This window comes from Mytilus galloprovincialis, chromosome 6 (genome assembly GCF_965363235.1).
Source record: "Mytilus galloprovincialis chromosome 6, xbMytGall1.hap1.1, whole genome shotgun sequence".
Classification (NCBI taxonomy): Eukaryota; Metazoa; Mollusca; class Bivalvia; order Mytilida; family Mytilidae; genus Mytilus; species Mytilus galloprovincialis.
In genome coordinates this window covers 74,995,994-75,008,449 of record NC_134843.1, presented here as the reverse complement: position 1 = coordinate 75,008,449, position 12,456 = coordinate 74,995,994, and the positions used below count along the sequence as shown (strand labels likewise).

The window sequence follows — 12,456 nt, the reverse complement described above, 5'->3', positions numbered from 1 at the left end:
GACTTGTTCTTTTATCTCAGTATATTTGCATTGGTATTATTTGGGTCTCAAATCAAAAGAAAAGAAATCTAGAAGTTGCTTAGATTTTGGTAAATGACCTTATGAGCTGTTGAATATAAATAATAAAGAAGATGTGTGTTATCAGTGGCGGATCAAGGTGGGATCCGGGGGAACCCCCTTTTTTATTACGATTAATGCATTTAAATGGGAGCATATAGTTGGAAACCCCCCTTTTACTCTGGGTTGGGAACCCCCCTTTTTTAAATGGCTGGATCCGCCACTGTATTGCCAATGAGACAACTCTCAACAGGAGATCAAAATGACACAGAATATAACAACTATAGGTCACTGTACGGCATTCAACAATGAGCAAAGCTAACACCGCATTGTCAGCTATAAAAGGCCACGAAATGACAATGTAAAACAATTCAAACGAGAAAACTAATGATGTCAAGAAGAATGTCTCTAATATCTACTCTTAATAAATCAGAATCACAAGGATTATAATCCAACGAAGATAATTTATATACTTTTGAAAAAAAATTATAAATATTGGAAACTGGACAATACCAAGATGCGATCATGACAATTTCATTTCAAGGTATGATATTTCACAATTTATAGGCTTCTTTGTAATTTTGTGATTTCTAGCTTCTGGCATCGTCTCACATGAAACTAAGCTAATAGTACAAGCGTCTACACAGCTGTTTTGATTTATAGTATCAATTTCTGATATGAGAGCTTCTGAAATCAGCTGTGTGCAGTAGAAATACGGATTGACTAGAATTGTTACAATGTCGAATGCAGCGTCTAGCTTAAGTCCAGCAAACAGTTAACTAGAAATGATTATATTGTTTTAATTAGTGGTTTCGTATCAATCTAGTTCCTTACATATATACCAGCAGCTCACATATCAACAGGAAGTGATTCTCGGTTTCATCATTCGTCTTACACATGAAGGAGGTATTATACCATCTGGTATAGCTTTGTTAAAACATCTCTTTCACTTGTTATGTGTACGTCCCAGTTTGTATTGTCTTGTTGTAACTTTTGTATGACTGCTTCGGTTGATAGTAATCTAGATATTAGGTTAATTGCTTGTTCAGCTTCATTGAAGGGAAGAGAAATTAAAGATTTAAATTGTTTGATTGTTCTCTTATTTTGTTTTGACAGTGGTTCTAGATTTTTTAGTAGTAAAATTTCTAAGACACAAAACAAAATCGGAAATACAAATTCTTGTAGCATACATATTGCGGTCACTGGGTTTAGACCGTTTTCCCCATGCAATCCTGCATACATTACACAAGAAACATATTATATACAAGCTAAATGTATGTAATGATCTTCTGTAGGTTTTTTTTTTAAGATTTTCTTCTTAAAAGTACTTCCAGTTGAATCACTACATCTCTTTGCATACCGAAGTGATATGTTTTGGTCACAATACTAGGTATTGGTTTTTGACCAAGTATCTTCCGCTAATATTATTTGTTGTTGGTTTTAACTAATAAACATAACACTTTTTTTCTGGTTGGATCAGATATTCTTCGCATTGGCTGTAACAGAGACATATAATACATTATATGTCTCTGGCTGTAGTCATCCCAGTCTGCCATATTTGTAAGGATGTGTACGTTAAATAGGTTATTTCCCACTATTGTTAAGTGTGACTGTCATCTATACAGGTGGGGCACAGCAACTTATCGAACCGATCTTTCAATGAAGTTTAAAGTCTACAAAATTGTTCAAAAGTTGGTTTACATAAACATTCAATTTGTATAAATCAGCACTTATACTCCCATTGGTCTTACATATTGCTCAATCATGATCGAAAAATTGTAAATGATGTTTAAGATCGGAGCTATTTCACTGGTTAGTTCTATCAGTACAATTGGTTTGATGTTGTCTGGTCCAGCAGCCTTGCCGTGTGTTTTTAGATTTTTTATTTGTTTTTCTACAACATTTATGATATGAATTTTTCTTGGAGCACAGTTTCACGGTATTTTTGATATTTTACTTGTTATCTGAATGATTTAGTTACATTTGTTCGCTCACTTTTCTAAGTGGTACTACCTATGTTTGTCACTTTTCTCGTGTTTGATATAGGTCTAGAATCTTTTTTTCTGAACGAATGTCCTCAATTTATTTTGGAGTTATTATTCTTCAATATAAAGGGGGTATGGCACTAAGCGCGAACAGATTATTGAGTTTTGCATATTCTATCAATCAAATATTTTTCTCTCCATATTTTACATCAATACTATAAGGAATGGAGAAAATCTACATTCAAAATATTTTTGGTTATCTGTTTGATCAGAATTTTTTATTTCTTCATGGCAAATTTGGGATCAAAACACTAACACTGATTTATTAGAATCCCCCCTTTTTTTAGTTATTAATAAATAACCGTACTGTACAACTAACATATTTTGGCCGACCACGCAAGACCCTCATGGGTAGTCAATGTCGTTAAAAAAAACCTCATCGACTAACATTTACGTTCTTGAAATTAATAACTAAAAAAAACGTGTGTGTTAGAATTTTAAAAATATTTTATTGGTTTTCAGACAGACCTGAAGCAACTAATTCCGTGTTGTCCGATTTGAGTTGAAATTTAGAATGTACATTGTTATGACGACAGGCGCCAAACTATACACACATTTCTCCACTGCCAACTAGAGCAATAGATTCCTGGTGATTGTTCAGTCAGATTTACAAGAAAAACATGGCAGTTCCATTTTCAAACACAAAACTTCGCGTTCCGAAAGGATTTCAAAATGTTTTAGAAGGGCTTGCACGTGAAGTTTTGAGAAATCAACCAGATAACATCTATGAATTTGGTGCAAAATACTTCGAACAGATGCTGGCTGTTCGAGATGGTAAGATTTCTTGATGAAAACCTTGATTTTTTCATTTTATAAATATTTAAAAGATTTAACTAACAACTATTTGAATGGCATGCCTTCTACAAACATAGGTATTACCAATGCCAATGACAATGTAAATTACTGTTCCTAAACAACAAAAACATTTTAAATAGAACAATTGTGAATCTATAATCTACTGCGGTTACTAGAGCTGGTCCTCTATAGGACAGAACTACTACAAGACAAAGGCAATTGTGAATACATAAAGTCATAATAGTTATATAGTACCCTGAATACACAAGAACTTGTTAAATCAAGAAAACTGTTTGGTCTCACACTATCAGGCAACTGGGTATCAGGAGTCTATTTCACAAAAAAAACTTACGACTAAGATTGGTTTTAAGTCAGGAACAAATCAGTATACTTACGATAAATCTTACTCGTAAGTTTTTTTTATGAAATTGACTCCAGGTTCGTCTGCGCCTAATACACATTCGCACCTCACACGTTCTCACCTTACACGTTCGTACACAGTTTTTATTCAAATTCTAGTTGAATAAATAAGATATTTTTTAAACATTGTTAAATGTATATAGCCCAAAAAATGTATTTTCCTGAATAAAAATTGGGGAATTATTACATAAAACCAGAGACATACATGACATATACACATATATATGTCTCTGATAAAAAAAAAATTAACAGCATTGCTCCTTTGATCTCACTTTTTTTTTTAAACAATGAACAATTATTATTATAGCAATACACTAACCAAAACATAATTTAAGATTTATTCAGCACAAACAAAAAGTTTGTGAGAATTGGGCTATATTGTGAAAAAAAAAAATGGAAAAAATATTAAAAGCATGTCGGAAAATACACTAACCAAAACATGATTAAGATTTAATCAACACAAAAAAAAACACTTATTTATAGCAATACACTTACCAAAACTTGATCACAAAATTATTAAACTTGAAATCAATGAAATGGGTGCAAAGGTATTGAGTGCAAAAGTAAAAAAGGTTGAACGTGAATGGGCGCAAACAGGCCTAGATTCAGACAACTGGTGCTATGAAGTTGCTTACCCCTTCCTCACTTCGCTTTTCCCGACTGTCAAAAGCAAAAACTTGTAGCACACTGTATTTGCTTTCAGTAGCTTTCGTCATCAAACATTTTCAATTAATTTTTACCAAGTCAATGACAGGGATGGGGTAATCGTAATCTGTAATCGTAATCGATTGTAATTGATTACATTTTTTCAAGTAATCGACAGTAATCTGTAATCGAAGACATTTTCGATTACATGTAATCGTAATTTAATCGATTACAGTAAATATTTGGATGTAATCATCGATTACTTTTCGATTACATTTCGATTACTTTAGTAAAATAGTTTGATGAAAAATAACCTATTTCAGAGGAAAATATGTATGTTATCACTTTGTAGTACAGATAAAATATTATGCATCAACAATACTTGAGAGTTAAGCAACTGCCTTATTTCTATCTATTGTCTGAAGCTGCATTGTGAGCAACCAGATCCCTACCTAAATTTACTTTATATCTAGCCTTTGAAACAAATGGATGTATGTGCTTGTCAATAATTCAAGAGCTTTAATATTAAAACAAGAAAATAGATTTGAAATAATAAAATCGATCTTAAATAAGAAATGTGTCTGGCTTTCGTTAAGTTCTGTACTACATTTTTTAAAAGTAGTAAGCTTATTTGTATTAAATTTCCTGAAAACATAATTTTTGATCAGAGTTGAAATTAAAGCTTAGAATAGATAAACAGTTGATTTCTTAAATGTTATGATAAACATGTATATAAATTAAATTTAAAAAAAAACACAAAATCCTTTTAACAATGAACCAATGGCAATGCATAGCAATTCTTTTTAGAAATAGATGTATCCCTTTGACACTATAAATCTATTTTGTATATAATTTGATTGAAGAAGTTAACAAATCTTAACAACATTCTTGCCTTTACTAATGAGATGATCAAAGTCTTCTAGTCAATAACAATCAAACTTTGTTTTTATTTCAATTATCTTATGTCTAATTAAGAAGGAAATTTACAATATTTAGCCCCAGGTTATAAAATGTACTCCAGTGGCAGATAAATAATCTGTAATTAAGGTGGTTATCCAAACAAAAGGTTTAAATCATGCATGTCATTATAAAAATAAATTTTGATCTTAAAAATTAGCTGAACTAATTAATTATTCTACTTTTTTATATTTCCTTAAACATTATAATTAACTATACTAAAATATTTTATTTTAAAGGGTAAAAACAAAAAAGCTAACCTAAGTCAGTAAGAAAGCTAAATTTTTGAAAAACAATTAGTTATGAATAAGTGAGTATTGCAATGCAATGACATCTTTCATTTATGTTGAAAATCAAAATTTCAAGATTTTTTTTAAATATTTCTAATCTTCATCAAGAGATTTGATCTAAAAAAAAACAGCTATTAACTTATAATTTAGAAACAATGCTTTGAATGATGCATTTGGTAAAGATCTTAATTTTCACTATACAAATGTTGAGCAATAAAATTGTATTTTACTCCTGTTATTTTTTGTTGAAATTTTGAAGTATGTAATTGACAGTAATCGAAAAGTAATGTAATTACTTTTGATAAAGTAATCGATTGTAATCGATTACATACTAAAATTTGAGTAATCGATTATTAATCGATTGCACAAAAATCCTTCATGTAATCGATTATTAATCGATTACATTTGTCAGTAATCGTGCCCATCCCTGGTCAATGAAACCATACATGTCAACCTCTGACAATGGGAAATCATGTCATGACATGACATGATATGTCAAAAAGCGTGTGAAAACGCATGACGTAGATGCGGACTTGTTAATATGAATGTGGTAATGTTGTGAATATAAAAAACAATATATATTCTACTGTGAACTTTTATTGTATTAAACACTGGTCTGTTATGTTGCTTTTAAAGCACCACCACTAGGCACATATTCAAAACAACTGCCAGTTTCAAGTTTAGTTGCATTTATTTGATAACAGCACACAATACAAATATAACATAGTCAAGTTCTGATCAGAATTCAGTGTCAATTTCTTTATAATTGAAAAGGCTCTCCCACAGTAGGAATTGATATATGACTGAATTAGCTTCATCAAGATTTGAAAGAATGTCATAATGTTGGGTTTTTTTTTGCAATGTAAAATGTCATCTTTTATCTCTGCCATTGCTCCCACTGCTATTGCCTGGTTAAAACTGAGTAGTTCATCAGAAGAAAGCTGGTACTATGAGAGCTGATCCAACAGTTTTGTGATATTTTATCCCCATGGCTTGTAGAAATCTGTTGCTGTTTTGGCTAGATTTGAAACTGAAATTGAAAAAGAAAAATGTTTTATAAATTTGATTTCCATTAGATAAACATGTTAAATGCTTATTCAAATAGCTACATTGTATATCTCCTCTCACATGTATTGGTTTTTTTTTTTCATTGCAACATAGAATGCACAAATTATGCGTTACTTGTCACTTGATCATTTAAACTCAAACTCAAAAATATAATAATTTATAAATCTTGAATCTTGCCGTACACATCGTTTTGGCTTAACAATCGGCACTTTAGACGACGGTACAGGCCCTGAAAATGACTTCTTTCTGTGCACATTTCCCCTATAAAGTGAATTTGAAAGAAAGTCACAAAATCGTTAAAACTAATCACAAACTACTTACCTTTTACTGTTTGTCATATAGAAAAATAAACAATGTGGCAGCCAAACAATTACTTCGAATTTTTCGATGTTTATCGCCGAATAAGGAAAAAACCTGAGAATAGCGATATCACTAACGACCAAAAAATGAAAAGAACGAAAAAGCGTGTAATTGCGTGTAAAGTGGTGAAAAGTGTGTACACGCCATGTGACAAAATCCTCGCGTGTAAACCGTTGAAAAAGCGTGTATTACACGCTTTTATCATGTCACTTGACATGTATGCAATGAAACATCAATTTTTTATTAATAATTAAAGAAATTCAAAGACATTTAATAACATTTTACTTTCTTTATAGATCAAATTACTTTACAGTTTGTTGCAGGTTATTTAATAATAAGACAATTTTTTATCTCTTCCAATACATTATTTTTGTACTTGTTACTCCAAAGCGGACATCAGATCAATCTTATTTTTGACCGCAAAATAAGTTTGTTATTTCATTAAAACGTGATGAAAGTTGCCCCCAGTAACTAATCAGCTGTAATGTTTAATCCATTCATTGCAGTAAAAACGTCATATTCTTTTCCAAATAGCTTGTCAAACATTTATTTTGTAAATTATTTTTGTCTGCTATTGAAATAATTTTTACGAAGTATAAATCAGAAATGGACTTATTTCTAAGGGCCTCAGTGGCGGAGTGGTCTATGAAGTAACTACTGCAATCACTAGCCAGTCAACACAGGTTGTGAGTTTGAACCATGCTCGTTTTGGTGCTCTCAACTCCAATCTTAAATGACTAGGATTGTCAGTTGTCCATTTGAGGGTCAGTGGTTTTCTCCTGGGACTCCCTCCCACACAAATCTCTGGTACCAAGTCCAGAGTTTAAACAAGAATGGGAATTTTGGGGCCACAATTGGTAAAAATTGCCCCCAACTCAATCTGTTAAGGTTTCATAAAATGTAGGCTAGTATATTTGACAATAACATACATGTACATTGCACATTTATAATTTACCAGCTTATAGAAATACATTAATTTAGCAGATACAATGTACAAAATGTATTAACATGATTAAGTAGAAAATTCTTGTTTGCTGTATGACCATTCATTAGTCAGAAGATCTCCCCCAAATGTAATTTTATGTTTATAATATTTCACATGTATACCCAACTGTCTTTGTTCAATTCAAAACTTCAAAAGTAAATGTTAAATCACAGCCCTTGTTCATGTACAATGTATTATTTTAAAAACAAACTGCATTGATTTGATCACTGAAACTTAAATTAGATTAGATGGAACTATAAACTCTGTCAAGAAACATGTGCTACAGATTTAGAGTACCTACATGTAGCTAGACTGGAGTTTATTAGTATGTGACAGCTGCTGACACTCATCACTTTGTCCATTTTATGCATGTTGTGTGCTTAGTTAATAGACTTTTTAAAAGGTAAAATGTATGAATAGCACAAATTTTGCGAATGTTTGCAGGTATTTTCACTGTAATAATTCAGAAATTAGCCTACTTTATATAACATAGCTGCATACATGTATAAGACCATTTAAAAATGTTCCAACTTAGTACAAATGTATATATATAATATTCAGGTTTATAAAAAAAAAACTTCATTTAATTCAAATTTTCAAGAAAATCTTTCATGGTTCAAAGCTGCTCTAACTAGACATTAACAGATTCTGTTTATGGGTTATCAATGCTCCAGCTGCTAGACAACTAAGCCACTAAAACCTATATTTGTTTCCCCTGATCTTCAAATTGTCAATCATGTCATCTGTAAGTTTCCATTTTGAACAACTTGATATGTTAGAGAAACTTTTCAAGTGTAAAGAGAAAAATATGCATTCAGCTTACATCCATTATATTTTATTAGATTCCCTTAGTTACAATACATATCTTTATGCAAATGCATTGTTTTGATTTATTGATTTACATGTAAGTAAGTAACTTAAATTGTAAAGATAATGAATTCTTTTTATGAGAATCAATGAATATATTTAACACAAAAGATTCCTTATACATTGTTATAGAACCCTCATTTGATAAATGATTATTTCTTTTTCTCATTGAATTTTGTTCATTAAATCTGCAACAGTCTTAGATACTTGATGGTAGTATTACATTGTACATGATTAGTGGGAAAATGTAATTGTGTTATTTAAAAAAACACAATTTAAGACAGTAGCTAAAATAGTAGTCTCAGACTTAAAATAAAACATTATTGGATTCGTAAAATACAAAAAAAATAAATGAGTATGGGTAGGATACATATGGAAAGATTGAAGGGAACAAGCACTTCTCTTTTAAGTCTCACCATCATCTCCCTGTCACACAGTGTTACTTCTCCCTATGATTCTAGATCTGAAGTACTAGAGTACTTTCAGTTTTGGTAGCCAGTTTACAAGCAATGTTAAAAAACAATTTGAACTGTCAACCATATCAAATGGATTCAACCATTTTGTTTATTCTCCCTTACTAGTTTATATTTATGTGATAAATGCTGAGATTTTGATAAACATTATTGTGTTATTATAATCAATCAAAGTGACTGGTCATCTTTGTCTGTGCATTGACCTACAGAAGTTGTAATAACTTGTAATATAGATTACACCATGATGTTTTGGCCAAAAGATTGTAATAATTAACTATAGATTTTGTTTTATAAATCATATAGTCATGATGGTTATACTATTTCCCAGTATTTGATACGGCTTACATGTACACAACCTATACAACTGTTATAATTTAGAAAAGGTGGAGAATGCAAGAAAAAATCTTTGACCTATTTCCCTTAAAATTACTATAATAATAATTAATTAAAAAGGTTGTATCTGTTAATCAAAAAGCTTTACACACTCATTTTGAATGTAAATTGCTGGAGATAATTTAATGAGTCCTGCAATATTGCACATTAAATGCCCTTTTTATGAAGAAATAAAAACATGCTATTTTTTCAAAACTAAATGATTCATTTTCTGGATGACTGTTACCTTGTGTTCAAGAAGTTTTCTTCTTCATTTATCAGTGCATTGTTTTAAAATGAAGGGGGATTTTTTTTTATAAACATTGACAATTTCAAAAGTATTTCGTTCATATAGCACCTAACCACTAAGGCCAAAAAAAAATATATGTCTGTTTCCTGCTTCCAAGGCAAATAAATCAGGGTCGGTAGGTCGGGATTTTTTTTTTTTTTTTTTTTTTGCACTCCCTGTCAGATTTGCAGTCGGTTACATGTCATGTTTGGTTAGGGTCCTGTACCCCAAAATGATTTAATCCCTTTAAAGAAGCTTTAATTGAATAATCCTCCCAGTGCTGACATTTTTTAAACCTTAATTGTAGCACATTTGTGCTGGGAGCAGCCATTTTGATTGTTTGGGCATAGTAAAATACGGATCTGGATCGGACCGGAAATGAATTTTTCCGGACCGGAAACGATTTTTTTCCGGATTTGAATAAAAAGATCTAGGGTCGGGGGGTTTGAGTCAGGGTCGGTCGGGAAACAGGAAACAGACATATATTTTTTTTTGGCCTAATTAAACAAAGATTTAAAAAGTTCAGGTCCTTCAAGACGGGTAAAATTTAAGAATCAAATGTTCAAACCTAAAATTTCCAAAAAGTTAGGTCAGCTCTCTAAGGCCAAAAAAAAATATATGTCTGTTTCCTGTTTCCCGACCGACCCTGACTCAAACCCCCCGACCCTAGATCTTTTTATTCAAATCCGGAAAAAAATCGTTTCCGGTCCGGAAAAATTCATTTCCGGTCCGATCCAGATCCGTATTTTACTATGCCCAAACAATCAAAATGGCTGCTCCCAGCACAAATGTGCTACAATTAAGGTTTAAAAAATGTCAGCACTGGGAGGATTATTCAATTAAAGCTTCTTTAAAGGGATTAAATCATTTTGGGGTACAGGACCCTAACCAAACATGACATGTAACCGACTGCAAATCTGACAGGGAGTGCAAAAAAAAAAAAAAAAAAAAAAATCCCGACCTACCGACCCTGATTTATTTGCCTTGGAAGCAGGAAACAGACATATATTTTTTTTTGGCCTAAAAGAAAACTGATTCACTAAAACAACAGCTATTGCATTCCTTACCTTAACCTTAATTCTCTCCGCGCCAGAAGTCGCATAAGGCCTCCACGCTGCTTTTCCACCCTTTTCTATCTTTTGCCGCTGTTCTGGCTACATTCCAACTTGTCCATCCTTGTTGGTTCCTTTCTCTCTCTGTTGTTCTTCTCCATGTAGTTTTTGGCCTTCCTCTAGTTCTTTTCCCTTCAGGTGCCCATTGTAGAGCTACATAGCTGTTGCATTGGCTACTATTAAATTGAAAATCCTGTATAGGACAAAACGAAAAGTCACAATTCTTAGCCCTTTGCCATTGCCAAGAAAAAGGCATTTCGGAACACAACATGTTATTTTTGATTGGAAAAAAAGCCTTGAATTTTCTGATATTGACACTATTTGACCATTATTTGGGTATTGACTTGAATCATGATGTATACAAGGTTCCATTGATATATATTGATCCTGTCTGTCTGTCTGTCTGTCTGTCTGTCTGTCTGTCTGTCTGTCTGTCTTAATCATATTGAGACACAATGTGGTATCTATAGTTCTACATAAATGATCATTCATCCATATGTATTGATCCTGTCTGTCTGTCTTAATCATATTGAGACACAATGTGGTATCTATAGTTATACATAAATGATCTTTCATCCATATGTATTGATCCTGTCTGTCTGTCTTAATCATATTGAGACACAATGTGGTATCTATAGTTATACATAAATGATCATTCATCCATATGTATTGATCCTGTCTGTCTGTCTTAATCATATTGAGACACAATGTGGTATCTATAGTTATACATAAATGATCATTCAAATGAAATGCTCTGTGCGCTTAATATATTGTATAAAATTAATTAGATGCCGATACTTACATTCACACATTAGAAATAGGTATAAACAGTCTGCACGTTTAGCCACTAGTCCGATGCCCCAGACTAGTAAAATTTCATTCGGACTAGTAAACTTTTGCAAAACTTTGTTTGGCCAAATAAGAAAAATGTCAGAATATTGGTCTTCGGACTAGTAGTTGAAAAAGTTTTTGGTGCAGACTGTATAAATATGTATGAATTCCATTGAGAGCAATTTCTGGTGATTGCAAATGTTTTAAAACCAACCCCCAAGCCCTTGAAAAATTTTGGAAAGTTTATCATACTTACAAAAAGACTTTCTGTTCTTTTGCCTTCTAAAATTTGTTTTCTTGATTTAATTTGGACTAAAATTAAAGATAACTAGTTATATTTATATTTTATTACATAATCTGAAGATGAAACCTTGAACTTCACAGGAAAAATACTCCCACTGCTGGGAAAAATCTTTTAAGAAAGTATCAGTTCATTATGTAAAGCCATTATAATAGCATTATTTCAACTAAAACAGAATTTTCAGCTAAATGATAGCATCAAAGGCATAAACCTTGCTACTTAAAAGAAGCAAAAAGTTCATTTTTTTTTCAATTTTACTAATTGAAAGATATTATTTAAATCTATGTGTTTAAAATTTTGAAAAAAACTACAAAATCCCAATTTTTGACAAAACTTCGAATTTGCTACTCAAATAAGTGATTTAAAAATCACTTATTTCAGTAAGTCCCCTGACTGGTTATATAAATTAGCCCATCTCATTTGGTCTAGTCCTAAAGATGACTAGTTATATAAATTGGCCCATGTCATTTGGTCTAGTCCTAAAGATAACTAGTTATATAAATTGCCCCATGTCATTTGATCTAGTCCTAAAGATAACTAGTTATATAAATTAGCCCATGTCATTTGGTCTAGTCCTAAAGATATTTAG

General features: G+C 31.7%; 1 protein-coding gene across 10 annotated transcripts in view; it reads left to right on the top strand.

The window, feature by feature from the left end:
• The first annotated feature begins 2,611 nt into the window (after positions 1–2,611).
• LOC143080326 (uncharacterized) overlaps positions 2,612–12,456 on the top strand; it is a 48,736-nt gene continuing 38,891 nt past the window's right edge. For 6 of the 10 annotated variants that reach the window (XM_076256121.1, XM_076256119.1, XM_076256120.1 and 3 more), the window contains exon 1: positions 2,612–2,876. In XM_076256121.1, the coding sequence (XP_076112236.1) occupies positions 2,723–2,876 (154 nt within the window). In that variant the 5' untranslated portion in view covers positions 2,612–2,722. The remainder of the gene's footprint in view (positions 2,877–12,456) is intronic. The other 4 variants (XM_076256118.1, XM_076256113.1, XM_076256114.1 and 1 more) reach the window with 1 other exon arrangement.